The sequence below is a fragment of the Anarhichas minor genome, unplaced genomic scaffold (genome assembly GCF_050575085.1).
Source record: "Anarhichas minor isolate MPS153535 unplaced genomic scaffold, ASM5057508v1 ptg000004l, whole genome shotgun sequence".
NCBI classification, from domain to species: Eukaryota; Metazoa; Chordata; class Actinopteri; order Perciformes; family Anarhichadidae; genus Anarhichas; species Anarhichas minor.
Window position 1 is genome coordinate 10,933,207 of NW_027466450.1, and position 18,042 is coordinate 10,951,248.

The 18,042-nt window shown below is 40.4% G+C and overlaps 1 protein-coding gene across 1 annotated transcript in view; it reads left to right on the plus strand.

Moving 5' to 3' along the window:
- LOC142969242 (ephrin type-A receptor 6-like) overlaps window positions 1–18,042 on the plus strand; it is a 130,612-nt gene that overhangs the window by 58,440 nt on the left and 54,130 nt on the right. The window contains exons 4-5 of the mRNA XM_076109035.1: window positions 11,035–11,190; window positions 13,567–13,902. Coding sequence (XP_075965150.1) covers window positions 11,035–11,190; window positions 13,567–13,902 — 492 coding nt within the window. The remainder of the gene's footprint in view (window positions 1–11,034; window positions 11,191–13,566; window positions 13,903–18,042) is intronic.

The window sequence follows — 18,042 nt, forward strand, 5'->3', positions numbered from 1 at the left end:
CTGACCAGACTAAGTGTAGAGTAGCACACCAACCATGAAGTAAAGCAAGTGCAATACACTTCTACTGACAGAACCCTAAAGTACAATAACAAACAAGTCAAAATGATGATACTACTACTATTACGGTACTACTACTACTAACAATGATAATTATAACATCTTGTTGTTGCTGTTTTAATTATATAATGGCCTTTTTATTTGATTAATATCAATATTATTTTACACGTTCTATTATATTACAACTTCATACTCTAAGTCTAATTTCTACAGCAATGTTTTTCTACAGTGGCTAATAAATTGTTTTAATTGTTCCTGGAGGTAACAAACCCTCAACCACTGTGGATCTAAGTAATGGCTGTAAAAACAAGAAACAAATTAAATCAGGTCTTTGTTCTTCATGGAGGAAGGCAGCTGGGGTCAGCTTTGACTCATGTCGCTTAAAATGGGTTTCGATAATGAACACAATCACCTGAACTGTAAAAGAAACTGCATTGCTGTCGATCTGCATGCACAGCATGTTCCTCACACTATTGTGTGTCCAAAATGTGGTTCAATCCACTACTTCTGTCTTGTTTGTCATATATTATCTACTCTCTCATAGCCACACCTATCTCATGTTGTGCCTGACAAACCTGCCTTTAGCTCATCGACTGGCCTCCATTCCTGGTGGTTTACAGTTGCGGTTACTTTTTAGCAAAGAGAAAGAACCTTGTGGCAAATATGTCATTCAAAAATAGTACTACGTAATCCAAAATGTAATGGGCAGATTGCTATGAAATGAACTAAGCTCTTCTATGCTCCCCATAGGATAAACCCTGTCTAGATCTTCCCTTTTGACATTTTTACCATCCCCTGGCCAAAATATCGAAGCTGCCCACATTGCTTCTCTAATCTCCTGGGCAGACTGTCATACAATTGTCAGTGTTAACACAAAACCATTCATCCATTCTGTTTTACCATTAATTGCTGCCATGCAGGGTTAAACTAATCCCCATCAGTAACCAAGGCCAAGTCTTTTCACGTGTCTGAATGCCAAAGAAGAAGATCAGGCGTCTCCCAGCTGATAGACTCAACAGTGATATGACGCTGTCGTCGTTTCCCTCATTCTGTTGTGCAAATCAGAGTGGCTCCATCAAGTTTTGCACATTTGTTCCTAGATATATACAGCGCCTTCACACTCAAAATGTGAGAGCAACTTTTTATCACTTCACTCGCACCATGCTGCTGCACTTGTTGACTTCCATACAGCTGCTTCTCAGAATGTTTTGGCACTTTTTTTCTGTTGCAGTATCATTATCATCATTATTTTTCCTTTTACCTTTATATTTTCCTTACTCCAAGTATGATCTGTTTTGGAATATACTGGTCTATCAGAGGAGTATATGGGTTAGGCAACACGTAAACAACAACACGTAAACAACTTTTTTAAAGCCTGTCAGGCACCTTTTGAGATTTTCCTCATGTTTTCTTCTGTCACCTCCCTCATTTTTGTCAACAGCAACAACTTCTCTCTTTGTGCTATTTGTCCGTGAGAGACGCCGTGAGAGCGTGTTTGGCTTGCAAGTCTGAGTTACACATCGTGACGCTCGTGGTTTACTGTATACTTCTTTGCATCTGTAAATATGTTTCCCTTATGCATACACTTGATTGGATTTGAGCCTGTTTGCATAAGTCTGTGAGAGTGAGATTTAAAGAAGAGAAAGAGAGAGAGAGAGAGAGAAAGCATCACCAAAGGCATTTAAATTGACTGCTCCATTTTAATTTCACTCCAGCTCCATTATGTTGTTGTTGATGTTACTAAAGGGCTGCCATGTCATTATCTCCCTCCTTTGTTTGTGCTGTTTTTGAGAAGACATTGCCGTTGTTTATTTTCCACAAGAAGGCCTTTATGCTAATGCGACCTCTGCTAAAGACGATTTGCTGTCGATTTAACAGCGTGTTAAAATCCCAATCACCATCAATCATGCAGAGGGGAAGAAGCGAGTGAGGGAAAAGTTTGGGGCTAAGTCATGCCAATATTCATAACACCCTCAATTTCTTAGGGCCCCATACATTGACAAGCATTCTCTGCTTTTCAAGAGACATATAGCCTTGCGAGTATCATAATGAAACTTAGTAACAGGGAAAACGGGGATAAATGTGAACGAAAGGCAAACTATTTTAGAGGCAGTGAATAAAGGCTCCTACTATACGTGAGCTGCCTTCTTGTAAATGTAGCAAAAAACACAGGATTTATATCTCATATTGATATCACAAAACATATCCACAGCCTTTCTGTTGATGACACCACATTTGCATATTGTTGTCTTCACAGCAGATTGAATCTGCTCTCAGTAAACTGACATTCACAGAGGGACAAAATTATGCTGCAGATGTATCTGGTAGAGCAAAAGACAAAGAAGCCACACAAATAGGTAGTAATAATGGGAAAGGATTGAGACACAATGGAGAGTTGTGTCATGCGTACTCGGGGGGGGGGGGGGGGGGGGGGGGTAATGAAAATTCACAGCAAATTTCTCGTAACCCTATAGCCATTAGTTTTCCAGACATCTTGTCTCCGACCATCCGACCTGACTGCAGCACTTCACCAAAATCAACAGAAATCTTCATATGGGATGCATCAATATACATATCAATATGACCAGTGGTTGTTGAAGAAATAGTTTTTCCTTTTGGCGGACTTTCCTTCGAACAGAACCAGGCTAGATGTGTACCCCTGTTTCCAGTCTTTATTCTAAGCAGAGCAGTAAAGGTCACCTGGCTGTAGCTCATATACCATACAGACATGAGACTGGAATCGATCTTCTCATCTAACTCTCTGCAAAAAAAAAAAATCACATTTTCCAAAATGTCAGACTATTCCTTTAAGACTTCTTGATCTGGACCAAAACCGTTCAAGAGATGGACAAAGCAACCAACCGACATCACCATCCTTAAACTCCGCCGCTCGCAGGGCAACAAGTGTGACATTCCACTAGTAGCTGATGGGGTCCATGCCCACTAGCCAACGATAAGCACTATAATAGATTTACTGTTGATCATGCATTAGAGATATCCTAATACAGGTCAGTGCTTTCTTGGAGCCAGTCAGGACATTATCTCATCAGTCAAGCTCAGGCCATAAAAACACTGCTTTACTGTCCATCCCGAAGCCTCTTCGAGCCACTGTTTTGTCTTTAAAGTAAGATTTAAAAGGTAGTCTCTGCTCTCTCTGAGTTATCGGATGTCTTTTGTAAAGTTTACTACTCTGTTCGTTCATTTGGCACAAGACTCTCTCTATGTTGCTATAAACATTGCCATAAAGGGATCAGTGAGGCTGACCCCTGTAAAGTCCATAAAAAGATCTGTGTCTCCGATAATGTCACTGATATATAAGCGACGGCTGCCCCTGAATGAGCCAGCACTGTCTTTGGTGAAAACTGGCTCTTACTCTTTTTTTTTTGTGTGTGTGTGTTGTCCTTTTTATCTCATTGTCCCGCTGTTAATTAGCTTTTCTGTTTTCTTACGGGGTTTGTCTTTGCTCCCCTCTCACCTTTATCTCCCTTAAAATAGCTAAATCCAGTGCACCAATACATTTTACTAACCTGGATGCTAACATTGAAACTTTAATGTTTGTTGAATAGCAATCATAAAGGAAAAAAAAACATACTTTTCTTTTGATGCCAGGCGTCTCTGATGTTGTTGTGATTAATCTTCCTGAAGTGTAGAAATCTACCAGTCCATTGATATCACACAACAACAGCACCAGCTTGTATTAAGTGTTAGTACGTCAGGATCTTTTTGCAACAATGATTTAAAAGAAGGACACATGCTGGTTGATGGGCATGTCTCAAAATCACAAAAAATTTAAACTGAATTGAGTTACTGTGCACGCGGTACAGACAATATTTCAGTGGTGTTGATTGTCAGTGAATACCTCTCTTTCCACTTTTCAACAGTAACAAAGAAGTTAAAAGGTATCCTCTGATGTTTTTGAAAACTAGTAGCACAATGGAGCAATACCTCTCTTTCCACTTTTCAACAGTAACAAAGAAGTTAAAAGGTATCCTCTGATGTTTTTGAAAACTAGTAGCACAATGGAGCAATACACAACAATGAAAACTGGGCCTGGAGAAGGAAGAGAGTCAGAAGAATGGAAAAGGGCATGAGTATTTAACAAAAACACTCTCCTGTTGTAGTTGAAGTAGACATTGCATTAAGCAGTGATTTGAATGGTACTGTAGAGCTTTAAGTGTAAGTGATTCAAATCCTTTATAAAGTCCTAAACATCCCCTAGTCTGCATGTTGTCAATGGAGATAATTAGCTCTGATTATCCTCGTTAATAGTCTTGGGTTTTTTTTCTACCAGCAAAAATGGCCTGCGTTAAAAGAGCTTATTACCTCTATTACCTGTGATCACCAATTATGAATCTCCAGTCATTGTATCTTATCAAAGCCTCATTCAATGCAATAAACCTTTATGCTACAAAATACCAGTCTAATTAAACTGAGGGGGGAGAAAAATCAATGCAAAAGAAGAAGTTCAAATAATTGTCGCAAGAGGGTACATAAAGGAAGAAGTTAAACGGAAATAGTGAATGATTTGCATTAATGGAATTAACTTTATTCAGAGACGGGAAGCTTGCTGTGTCCCAGTTCGCCTTCACTACGTTGCTGGTAAACATTAGTGCTTTGTAAAGCCACCGCACTCCGATAGCCGTAAATGCCATGGTAGAGATTAAAATCAGGAGGCACTTAGGAGCGAGTGAATACAAGAGGGTTCCAGCCACTGGGTTGAAAGCCTATACAAGAGAAAGCTGAAATAGCACGTTTTTAAACACTGCTCAGGTCATGCAAACATGTGCATGTGGTGTGGAAGGCAAAGTGGAAGACATATAAGGTCAAATAGATTTTTATTTCATTTGTCTTTTTTTATCAAATTTAGGGGAAACCATGCACTTGTTGCATGTTTTATATAATGCAATACAGAGAAAGTATTCATACAAAACACATACAGTATATTCCATGCATACATTATGAAGAGCATAATACCTATAACACACAGGAAAGGAAATATAATGTGAATACACTGTACAATCTACAATATACTACACATAAGAGAAGTAGAGAGACGGGTTTAAATTATAAGTAAAAGACTGAAAGTAGCTCGGCAAACCGTTGACATAAGTTTTGAAGATGACGATACTGATTAATGATGATGATCTCGATGATTACGATACATAATAAGTGAAGGAAGGAAGATCAAAGTTGTATAGTTAATAACTGGCTCTCACACACCTGGCCTGCTTTTCCCCTTCTCTCACTAATTGATTAACACCTCTTCTCAACACTCCAGCGGAGATGTGTTGGAGAGAGCTAAGGGCAGGTGGGAGTAAGAGAGACGGCCTGACACAGAGGACAGAGAAGGGTTTTTCACTCGGAGTGTTTGAGAGTGTTGTTCCTGAATGGCTCACGGACATAAGAGAACTCAGTACTGTTTGTATCACGGTACTGTATCGTCTTAATCTATCTCACTTATGTCGGCAGGCAAGTGAATCAGAACAACATGTATGAGCTAGGAAAATAGCTTGTAATTTTCCCCTGTTGGAGTATGATGAATATTCTCATGTATGGAGAAAGGGGAAAACGGAATAGGCACTATTCTGATAAGATATGCGTGGACAAGATGTGTACCGTGTCAGCACAGAGAAAAAGCAATAAGGCTTTTATTTGTATTGTTTCATAGTTTTTCTTTTGTACAAGGGGCACTGAGGAGGGTAATGTTTGTGTGGAATGAAATTGAAAATAGTCCTGCTTTTTTTTTTCCCATATGCAATAAGCTTCCGGCTGCATCTCTCGCCTATAACGCTACCATCTCTCTGCAATGATCTCTCATCCTTTGCATCGCCTCCTCACCACGCTGCCTTTGATTTCAAGAGCTGAACTATTCTGCAACATTTGTTGATGTGGTTCTGCAAGTAAATGCTGCAGAATTGTGCTCCTCTTGGAATTGTTCTTCTTCGCCGACCACCGGGAGAGGCTCCCACCATCATCGGCTGTGCACTGCAAAGAATGTCATGCACACATGCACACATAGGCCTCCAAACACAACACACACACACACACATATACAGATACCAGTAGAGAAGAAGCTTATAATATGGAATCTGTTGCGTTGGACTTATTGCCAGTGATATATTTTACACTGATATTTAATTCAGTGATTCTAGTTATAGGATGTCTATCACAACATCTAGATCCTAATGGGACACTAAAATGTGAACCTTCCAAAGCTAAGCTACTTGAAATGAGCTCAGATCTAAGTCAGGGAAACATCCAGTGACTAAGGCTTGATCGGGCCTGACTGCATACATTATTTAAATAAGGTGTAAAGATTATAAAATAAAGCATGTATTTAGTGTTTGCATGTCATTGTTTTTGGATATTTGTACGACTTCAGTAGGTTGCTGCAGTAGAGAGATGAAAGGAAGTTAGGAGAGAGAGAGATGAGGAATGACAAAAATGCAACAAAGGGATGTTTTGGTCCATGTTTGTCATCTTAACCCCTAGACCTCCAAGGTGCCCCCATTAATAGTTTTTTAATGGTTTTCACCTAAACATCATTCAGAACCTCGTGCTTTTTTATGTTTAAATTTCATTTAAAGGCCACGATTGCACAGTAATTTGTCCAATGTTAATGTTGATACCTAACTGAGTGAGTAATGCTTTGTTTATTGTAAAGCTCAATAGAAATCTTAAGTAAATGTCTATACAATGTGGAAGATGGCTATTCAATATTTCAACCGTATTGCCTGACAAGAAGGTCAAAATTGGACGATTCTGCAAAACCTCAGGTTCAATGGCAACATTTGTTTTCAAATTATTTTTGTTTCTACAATATGGCATGGCAACTACAAGGATAGAGAAAGATTTTGCTTCTGGAAATAAATTGCATGCGCGGTAGGTTAGTGTCAGGCAACTAAAACATTTGATACAATCTGGAGAAAGATTGTGGTTGCAATAAAAAAAATACCTTTTGCACTGCGGGCTTTGAACGTCATCACTGGACACAAATACATTTCTCGGGATACTGGGCTAACAAATTCCAACCACTTTAAACAAAGGGGCCACAGCTTAGCGAACCTCTGTGTTTATTAAACCAGTAAAGAAGTGTGAGTAGAAGTTCTGGCAGATGGTCATACAGTACAACGTAGACAGTAGTAGTGACAAATAGTCAAGCAGAGGGAGACAGACAGGTCTACTCCCCGTACATGATCTGCCTGCCAGTTGCTCTGGTGTTGTTCAGGTCCAATGAATATGAAGTGGCAAGCCTCACCAACCAATCTGCTGCCTTTGGGTCTCAGGGCCCGGCTCGGGACTCTGAGATGTAGATGTTCTGGTTGACTTCCAGAGCTCATTAACCTTGGGTAGAGGGCCGAGAGTTACATCAGAGCCCCAAAGGCCAGTGGGTCAGGATACTATTCTCTCATCCCCTGCTCACCTCAGCTAGCTTCAGAGGTGTGTACAGTATACATCCACTCACTGTGTCTGATATGGAAGGAATCCACAACATATTTTATTTTTATATCTCACCCACTATCTTTAATAACATTTTCCACAATCTATAATGGACTGCCTGGATAATGCATTATGTGAGATAAATATAATATAAAAGATTGTGACTATATTTAATATAGGTAGGCAGTTTTATAATTCAGTGACCATCATGCTTGATGAATGACATTGATGATACATCAGTGATCTCCGCTGAGTCTCACTCATCAGCAGTGGTTCTGTTTTCCTCTGTGCTCCCACATGTTGACTTTATCTGTCATAGGCTCTGGTGTGAGGATCAACAAACATAGAATACAGTTTGTTCTCTCAATATAAGTACAGCTGATGCAGACATGAGCTCTGTATTTATAGGCATCATGATGGTCATAACACTGTGTAGCCTTTATTTTCTAAAAGAGTTGACTGACTGTGATCAACTATATGGATTGTAATTGTACTTACCATTAAAATGTAATAATAATAAAAACTAATAAAACACATGTTTATTAATACAGCCAATCTTAAATAGACATGTCTGAGTGCATTATGAAGGTTCATAACTGTATCTATTGCTTTATGCATATTCCATGTCGGTACATTCAGTTTAAATATATAGAAAATAGTTCTCTCACTTGTATTCATATTTTACATGTTTTGTGAAAGTTCTATGACCCTGATGAAACTGTTACAAAAAGGGATTGATTTTAGAAACACACACACATATCACACACATTCAACCTTGTCCTGTTGCCTCCTTCCACTGTGCTACTTTGTATTGGCTGTCCTACTCACTGTTCATCAGCAGTCTAATATGCAAACTCCAATACAGTTTTTTTGTTCATCTGCATGGATCTGACGTGCAGTATATTAACGGGAAATAAAAAGAGGTTTATTGCAATAATTGCAATACTCATATGGTCCATGTGTGTTTTAATGGATGAATGCTGACATGTAGTGTTAAGTGCTTTGAGTGGTTGAAAGACTAAAAAAAGGCGCATTACAAATGCAAGTCCATTTACCAGCCATCGAGCATCTAGCTGCTTAATCGTCGAAATCCCCAGACTTCCTTCCTTTTCCAAGTTCAAGACGTTTGACGAGTTCAATGTCAATTTTGCATTGTCTACTGGTGAGTGTGTGTGTGTGTGTGTGTGTGCCTACCAGCATGTGTGTGTGCTAACCTCCTTGCCACCTTGTGTGTGTCCATCCTCTGGTGATGCATGGTCAGTCATTGTACAGCACCACCGTGGCCTTGGAGCAGAGCCCGGCCAGACAGATTGCAGCAGGACACCGCAAGGTTCGAAAAGAAACATCCCCTCAGTTCAGCGAAGGTCAGGCAGAGGCGTCATTAGGTTGACAGAGTCTAAAACAGGGTCTAGTGAGGTGGGGGAGTTGACTGACGCCTTTTGACTCAAGGACATGCCGGGATCAGAAGTTAATGACGGAGGCAGCCTTGGTACGCCATAGGGGATGCTTACTTATCATACTGATGTACAGTATGTGCTTGTGTGAGCTGAATGTGTGGGTGTATGTCAGGTTTTTGAAGGGAAATATCAATTTGAATATTTTGAACTAATCAATGGTCAGTCTTTAGCATTTTTTAATACTCTTTATTTTACTCACACTAATACTTTGAAATAGAAATAGATACCAATTATTGTAAAATAGAATCTGATCAGTACATTAAAGACCTGACCTGATAAAGACCTGATTACAATAAAGGGGTGGCCATTTTCAACTGTGTAAATAAACAAAAACAATCCTTTTACAGATGAAGACTAAAAAAGTCCACACAGACTCGCGTGTGTGTGTGTGTGTGTGTGTGTGTGTGTGTGTGTGTGTGTGTGTGTGTGTGTAAACCTCTTTGCCTCTGTCCTAATTGTCCCCATTTGATCAGAGCAGTCGCGGTTTCAAGCGCTTCCTTGTCCTCCCTACAGCTCCATTTATCACAGCCAGCAATGGAGACACACAAAGGCACTCTGTGCTTCAAGGTGAATTTCCAAATGGCTCAGCTTGTGTTACCTTGTTAAATCGATGTGCCTGGTGACAACCGAACAGCCATGGAAATCTCACCAGGCAGGAGACTTCTACACTTCTCTGTGACATAGAAAATGCTATTAAAAGCCATTGCAGTTGGTGTCTAATTAGTTTTGTAAACTCTTGTAATCTTTTAGTTTATTTTCTTAGTATTTTTAATAAGGAAAGCTTTTGTGTTGTATGTTTAATGAATTAAACACACACAGGAGCAGTCAGTCACTTTAATTAAGTGTTTTTTTTTTTTTTTAAAGGAGTTTCAGTGCTTCCTTTCCTATCTTCTATATCCTGGGAAAGGTGTCGAAACACATACTTTCATGCTATGACGGTACAAAACTTACAAGGCATGCATTTTTGGCCTTCTTGGCACTTGCTTTATTTGTTTTGTGAATTTGAATACAAAACAATCTGGGTTTGATAGTTATACATGTGGTTGTGTGAAGGTGTAACCAACAGAGAGCTTCTTCATTACACTCTTTCATGCAGGGAATCCCTTCAGCAGTTAGCACTGGATTAAAGAAAAACACTCAAATGTGTTGGCAACATTTTCAAACCGAGGAGTTTAAAACACTTCTCTTTGTGAGGAGAGAGTGCAGCGTTAGACATATTTTCTCAAAAATGAAATGTGAAAAGTTATGCAGCTATCTAACTAACTAAGCTGAAAAGGTGGAAAGAATGTCAATGCTATTTATGTTTGCTTTAATTATTTTAACAATGAATACTCAGCTTCAACATGATATATAACTGATATCATTTGCCTGCTCAGAGCAGAGAGTATGTAGAGAGAGTATTCATGATATTTTGAATATATATTTTTTCTCTTGTAAGAGTAGGAAAAGCATTGGTGTTAACATGACATTACGTTAACATTGTTTTGACATTTAGGAAGGGAGAAGAAAAGTCTCTGTAGGATCCTGCATTGCAAGTGTGTTCGACTCCAGTTCAACGAAGTTCATTCATTCTAATGAAGAAAAAAACCTAATAAATATCGTGTGTCTGTTAAGCTTCTTTTGTTTTCACGTCAAATAAAGATCATACTTTTTAAAACGAAGAGTAAAAGTTCCCCAAAACAGAGCAGATGGTCTCTTTATTTTAGTGAACCTTGATGCATTAATTTCCATATTTGAAAAGACAAACCGGATTTTCATAAATCTGTTAAAAGTCTGATAATTACCATACAGGGTTCGCATTACTGATAATGCTGAATTCCTGATGGATAATGACAGACACAAGGCCAATCCAATGCCTCTTGATTAGACATGGCTACTTTAAACAAATACGATGTCATATTTTAGAAACATTATGTCATTGCTGGTTTTATTAACAATATGTGTCCGCTTGGCTCCTCTTGAGTTGGGAAACATCACGAGGATATGTGATCTTTCCATGTGACGTTCTAACCTGTGTGCCCACAACATGGTCTGGCTTTGCTCTCATCTTTATGTCATGTTGTCATCCTGTCACCACCAGCATGCCACCCAGGCTTCTACAAGGCATATGCTGGAAACACCAAGTGTTCAAAGTGCCCTCCGCATAGTGTCAGCTACGGGGAAGGGGCTGCTGTCTGCCGCTGTGAGACAGGCTTCTTCAGGGCTGAGAGAGATCCTTCAACGATGGCTTGTACACGTGAGTATACCAGCAGACAGGGCTTGATACTTACTCATTACTGATGAGACACACAACCACATAGATGTTCAAAGCTTTTAGTCATCCTTTGTGATGTCATGGGAGAGCTTTGAGCCTCACTGCCATCACTTCAACTATCTAAATTATGAATACATGTTAAAGATCTCTGTTCTTGTGTGTGTGCCTGACAGTCTGGGTAAGCTATTGGTTACGGTCTCTCAGAATTAGCTGTGTCTTGTCTGCAGGACGTATCTGGTGTAAAATTGTGCACCGGATGAATTACATGGCTTTTGTTCAGCTGCCTCGTCTTCGTTGATGATTTACCGACTGTCATTACGACTTCATATTTGCATTAAATTACAGTTTAACCGGACTAATTCTCCTTTAATTAAAAAGCTATTTAGCTGTCACTGAGATAGACTGGGGCCACATCTGAGAGCTCCACAGGGTGGAAGAGTGTATTTGTCTTTTACGGAGAGACAAAGCCAAGTCATTGTGGAGAAGCTGCGAGTGTACACAGTATATATATTTTAAATACTGATCAAACAGATATGCCAATCACAAGAACAGCATAAAACCTGTTTCAGTAAAAATAATGTGTTATTTCAAGATCTTTGTTTTACCCCTGACATAAGACCAAAGACCAGTTAACAAAAATAACAATGTATATACAAATATAACACCAGCACAATGCCATAAGTCTACTTTCAATATGGTGGGTCATTTTGGAGATTAGGTTTGAGTAAAATATACAGTATATAGATAAACTCTGTTCATCGTGTCTTTTTCAAGGGCTCTTCAACAGTTGTAGTTGTTAGTTGTTGAACTAAATCTTCCAGGCAAAAGCACATCCTGAATCTCCAACGCCACTTTTGCTCCCGGTACAAACACTGTGTATAAAGGCTTGTGGGCCGTGTTACAACCCAGCAAACTAAGAGGTGTAGACTATCTACTCTAACAAGCTGTGAGTTCTGTGTTTACCCATAATGCATTTTTAATCAGCAGCTTGTTGGCCAGAGCATAAACTATTAGCTTGATGTCTAAGTAAAAAAAAAAGAAAAGAAACATAGATTAAAGACTTGGGGCCTGAGAGGAAGACAAAGGCGGAGAGCAAGAAAGAAAGGATGTCACAGGAGGAGAGATAAAGGTGGAGAGAAAGTGTAAAGGCTGGATGGAGTAGACAGTGAAGAGAGAAAGGAAGGAGGGTGCTGATACCAATCTCCCCCTAGAGGAGAATAGGAGCTGATTGATGGCAGTGGGGTTGCTCTGCGAGAGGGGAGGTGGGTGGATTCTCCTCGACGGAGAGAATAGAAGAGGTGAGATAATGGCCGATAGACGCAGAAACAGATAAAGAGAGAGAGAATGGACATTCGCTGACAGAAGTCGAGGAGGGGTAGGAGGAGCTTTACTGTCTACTGAGAGTTTTAGCAAAGGCAGGGAGGGAGGGAGAGGGATGGACGGATGGAGGAGAGGGAAGCATCCCATTGTCTAGGCAGACAGTGAGCTTGGCAGGACGGGACTGTTCAAATCCCTCAGGCTTTTTAACTCCACCCTGTTGACAGCTGGCTGCGTGCTATAGCACAATACTGACCCTGACACACAAACACACACATAGAGAGCACAAAAATACCTCAACAAGCGAAATGTGAGGGAGGTGAAATAGCTTAGAGAGAGTTTATACATAGAGTTATGTGGTACAGCAGTATAGGGGATCTTTAACAATTTTATACTGCAATGTATTTAGAGGTAGATTCATATTTTGCAGAGCATTTTGGACGATGTCTTAGATGTGATGTATCTCAGGGGTCAAAAAGGAGAGATCAACTGGAAATGTATGAATATATTTATTGAGGTTAGCAACAGAAAAATACTTTAGCGATTAGAATCTACAGATTAAAGCACCTGTATTAAGCATGGTCCCTGATGGAGACAGGAGATAGGACAGGATCCCCTGGAGTCTGGACGCTGGCGGCGGTGGAGTAAAGTCAGCTGGCGGCAGATGAAAACTTTCAGCTATGGACGCACTGGAAGTAATGGTGGTAATGGGGGAGGTGGATTGCGCATTGGAAGGTCTTAAAGACATAAAATAAAAGGTGAAGAAATAGCAGAAATTCACCCTTAGAGGTATAAAAGCAGAAGGTGAAAGAAAAGATCATCCTCATACAACTTTCTACAAAGCCTCATTAAAAACAGAAACGTCTACTAGGCTTTTAAATGGTTCTGTAGGAAGACGTCATTGCCACCAGGGCTGATAAGCCATAAAACAATCCATTGTTTAAACATCACACAGCTCATTGGGTATCTTCTTTTCTTAACATCAGCCTAACACCTTATAACTGATTCATCTATTCATTAACTTTCTGTCTACGACTGCAGGCCCTCCATCTCCACCGCGCAACTTGGTGTTCAACCTGAACGACACCTACCTGATGCTGGAGTGGTCACCTCCCAGCGACAACGGGGGCCGCCGGGATCTCACTTACAACGTCCAGTGCAAGCGCTGTGGCCCCGAGTCCGACCAGTGCCATTTCTGTGAGGAGGAGCTCCGTTTCCTACCACGACCGTTAGGCCTGACCAACGCCACTGTCACTGTCATGGACTTCTCAGCGCACGCCAACTACACCTTTGAGATCGAGTCCCTCAATGGTGTTTCAGACATGAGCTCCTTCCCTCGACAGGTAGCCGTCATCACCGTCAGCACTGATCAGGGTGGTGAGTATATATTTGAATTTGACTTGATGTTGGGAGTTTATTTTGTGTCACTTTAAATGCAACACTGTGACTGTGATTACATCTGCAGTACCTCCTATATACAGCACAACAGCATTGTTTTATTTCATGACTTATAAACCCTGAAGGAAAATATTTTCTTCTCAGATCTTTCGATAGAGTACAGAAAATGGAACTATGAAGAGATCTTTTGCATTTGTTAGAAAGCACCTTGCGGAGTTTTTACCCACCGGTAGTAGTGACCAATGCAGCAATGCAGCAATGTTTATATGAGACAATAAACCTTCCTGAATGGTTTCACACGATTCCGCAAATCAATGTGAACAGAGTTCTCTATTTCCTAAAGTGTATGACCAGACCACCAGTGAGCACTGTATATTTTGGAGACCATGCGTCCATGAGTTCTAGATATTTGATATTGTTAAAGTTGCTAAATTTGATATTCACAGCATTAACAAAGCAGCAAACAACTATTTGTAAACATACAGTGGAGTAATGTCTTTCTGAGCAGAGAAATGTTTGTATTGTTTGTAATGCTAGCACTGTTAGCACCGTCAGCTGCGAGCCGTCGTCTCAGCAGTCGGCACGTCGTGAGCCGCAATAGATAAGCAATGAATTCTGTATAGCAGACCTTTAAAATAACCAATTTATTGGATTGTGGGGCTGTGCAAAATTTTAATTTTGAATAAACTGCTGATAACACAATCTTTACTGGATGTAGCCTTTGATGCAGATGGTAGAGAAAGTCAGGGTTGACATTGCAGTTTATGTTCCTCTGGTATTTCTAGTTTTGCATCCTTAACTGCTGCTGTAAATGATGACAGGAGGCCAAGGAGAGCTTGTCTCTACCTGCCGACTTGCTCCAAATAAGATGTTTAAGCTGAAAGCCTCATATTTCTTCTGTGACAGTGGTCTGTATGGGAACACTTATGCTTTTAATTTGTGATTTGCAAACACTGTGTTTTCTGTTTTCTCCCTCCTCCCTTGACTATTCTCTCTCGCCTTTTTTTCCAAACACATTTGTTTTGTTTTTTCTTTCTTGTTTCTTCTCTCGTCCCTTCTTTTTTCTCCTCCCCCCCCCCCCCCCATCCTTCTGCTGTGGGAGTCTGGGAGCAATACATTTTCTCATACAGCCAAAATACATTAAAAGCATTATTCTGTGTCACAGGGGACAGCTCTGGCCTTAACAGGTAACTCAGTGTTACATGCAGCCTTTTTATACCATTAGGATACCCAGTTTAGCGCATGGTCTTGGCAGGTCCCCAAGCTGTACACAAGACCCATTTCAGCGCTAATATACCCAGCTGCAGCTGTTTAACATGCTCAAGGGAAGAGGCAGATTCCTGGCCATGCGCCACTGATAAGTAGCCTGAAGATGTATTTTACCACCATCACCTTTACAGGAATGAGCATTTGGTCAGAGAGTCAATGGTCAGTGTCATTCATGTGTTAATATTATATTATAATGTAGCATACAATATAAATTACCCAAACTAAGTAAAATTATTGGTGTTTTGGTTTAAATGATGTGATCATCTCCATTCAAATTGCATTGTGCTTATCTCACGATACAACTTACACAAGTGTGACAAGCAGAATTCTGGGAAGTCTCACCAACCTTGTGCTTTATTTCACACACCACACAGTCAAACTTTTTTTTTTTTTTCACACCTCAACTTGGAGCTCATTTCAAAGGATTTTCCACTGAGGTGGATATAAGACCTGCTGTCTCTTTTGGGAATGGAGGACGATGATTCATGCCCACAAGTAGCCCACACAGTGGCAATTACTACTGTCAGTTGTCAATATGAGATTAACATATAATTATTTATGGATTAGACCAGTTTTATAAACTGCATCAGTCCTTTTTTAATGAAATGTAAATCTTCTTGAAAATGAAATGATGCGTCTCAACAGGGTTTATCCTGCAAACAATTAATCTGGAACATTGAAATACATCGTAGGTTGCTTTTGTGAAATATATTTACTCCAAAGGTCTTTGATCTCAAAAAAGTAATTTGGCCTCTTCTTCAGTGCAACTTCCTTTGTTTCGCCAATCCGAAAAAGACTTAGCAATTCCTCTTTATCTGACCTCCACACTTGTTGGGAAAATGAACCCATAACTGGACAAACCCATGTGATGTATCCATACGCACAAACACCTGTAGAAGGAACGGACTGGGCTTTACGGTGCAGTGATATATACTCTGCCTGTCATTACAAGACTAATACAGACCACCGTTCCAGTCTATCACCTAAACTGCTTACACTGTAAAATAGATTGTTCTGCAGTTGTAGTAAAGGGTATTGAAGTGGTGATTACACACAGCACTGTGAAACCCAGTACATTTGTCTAACCTGTCCTGAACATCAATTTTTTCTATAGTATGTAACAGTCATGCAAACACTGATTAACAGCAGCTTCAACATGATACTGGAAGAGGGCTCAGGTCCATCAGCCAGGCGCACTGTTTTGATAAAGAATCACATTGGCGGAAAAGATAAAATGTGTGCATGTGGTCAACATAACTCAACTCAGATAACCATGCAAAATGTATTAAGAAAAGGAAAACTCGGATGCTGCGGCGATGTGTGTTTTTCTGCGACTGCAGTGATATGCACACAAACAAATACTTTTGCACACATGCTTCCCTAGATACATCCACCTAAACCTCTCTGTGATTGTTTGGAAAGGTGTACGGAAAAATTCTAACACTATTAGCATAGCGTTGCCGTCAGCAGAAACGAGACAGCCGTGCGAATTTCTCGGTGTTGCAAGGAATCAAGAGTCTCCTGTGATAATGCACGCTGGCCCTAGATAAATTAGACGTAGTCATTAAAATGCAGATGGTCCTTTTGGTAAATGCTTTGTGTCAGTGGGGTTAGTATATGATTTGTCGTGCCTATGATGGGCTGCTTTGTACCGTCCATATTCATGAGTGGCATATAGAAGTTAAGGCCTGTGATAATTTCATGTCAGGCGTAACCTTTTCAATAGTTTGTGATTTAGACAGTGAAGCATATCTGATGTATGCACAAGCATCATTCTTTATAACACACACACACACACACATGCACTGAGACTATGTGTGGAGAATTATAAAGCATAAGGATTAACAGCAGGGGAGTGTCTTGGCCTGGAGTAAATCTCCTCATATTTGGAGAAAGAGAAAAAGAGTCTGGGGAAATCATGTGCGCATTTGCAGTTCTTGAAGTCGGCACCAGGAACGTGGCACTGCCGTGATCGGGCAGACTTATAAGTTTACACCTTTGGGAGGTTCACATCTGCCATAATCCATCGAGCAACTTTTTTCTTACCAGCTCGTAGAAACTCTGACGGCCATCATCTGCAGCCGGAAACGTAACCATCTATAAACTGCACCTTGGAACTCCGGGTGGGAAAAAAATCATCTGATCCTCCCCAGCGTTGAAGTTTTACTTGCACATAGCTCTAAAATAGACATCAGCATAGCAGACATCAGACAAGAAATGTAATTGCCGCGTGCTGCCTTGCTTGAGGGAACCCAGGGTGCCCTTCTCAAAGTAGGTGACTGGGTCAGGAAGGGAAGGCGAAGTGAACAGAGGAAAAGTAAAATGAGGGAGAAAGCCTGAGAGGTAAATAAAGAGGAAGAGAGATGTTAGGAGAGCAGAAGAAGAGCTGGACAGAGACCGATGAAATGACAGAGAAAAACAAAAGGGTGAAAGATAGAAAAAGAGAAGCGGAGGATGTTTGAGTGACGAGACAATCGAAAGAGCAAAGAAGGGTTGGCAGAATTTAAAAAAGGGTAAACAAGAAATGTGGGCAGGCGATAAAGAGAGTGCGGGGGAAAATATGCAGACACACAGAGTGGGAAAATTAAAACTTTTTCAGCTTAAATACAGCACCAACACACTGATAGACGCTAAGACTAAACAGGTTATTGTTGTTTTTTTTAGATGCATGTTCACTGTTACAGTATGCATAACATTTCATTTTTGAAGAGGTCTTTTCTGGCCACGGATCTCAGTTTAAAGACCAGTGTGTAGGATTCAGTGGCGTCGAGCTTGAGGTTGCAGATTTCCCTTCGCTAGAGAGCATGGCAGAAACATGGCGGTGCAGTACGGCGGACTGCGTGGAAGAGG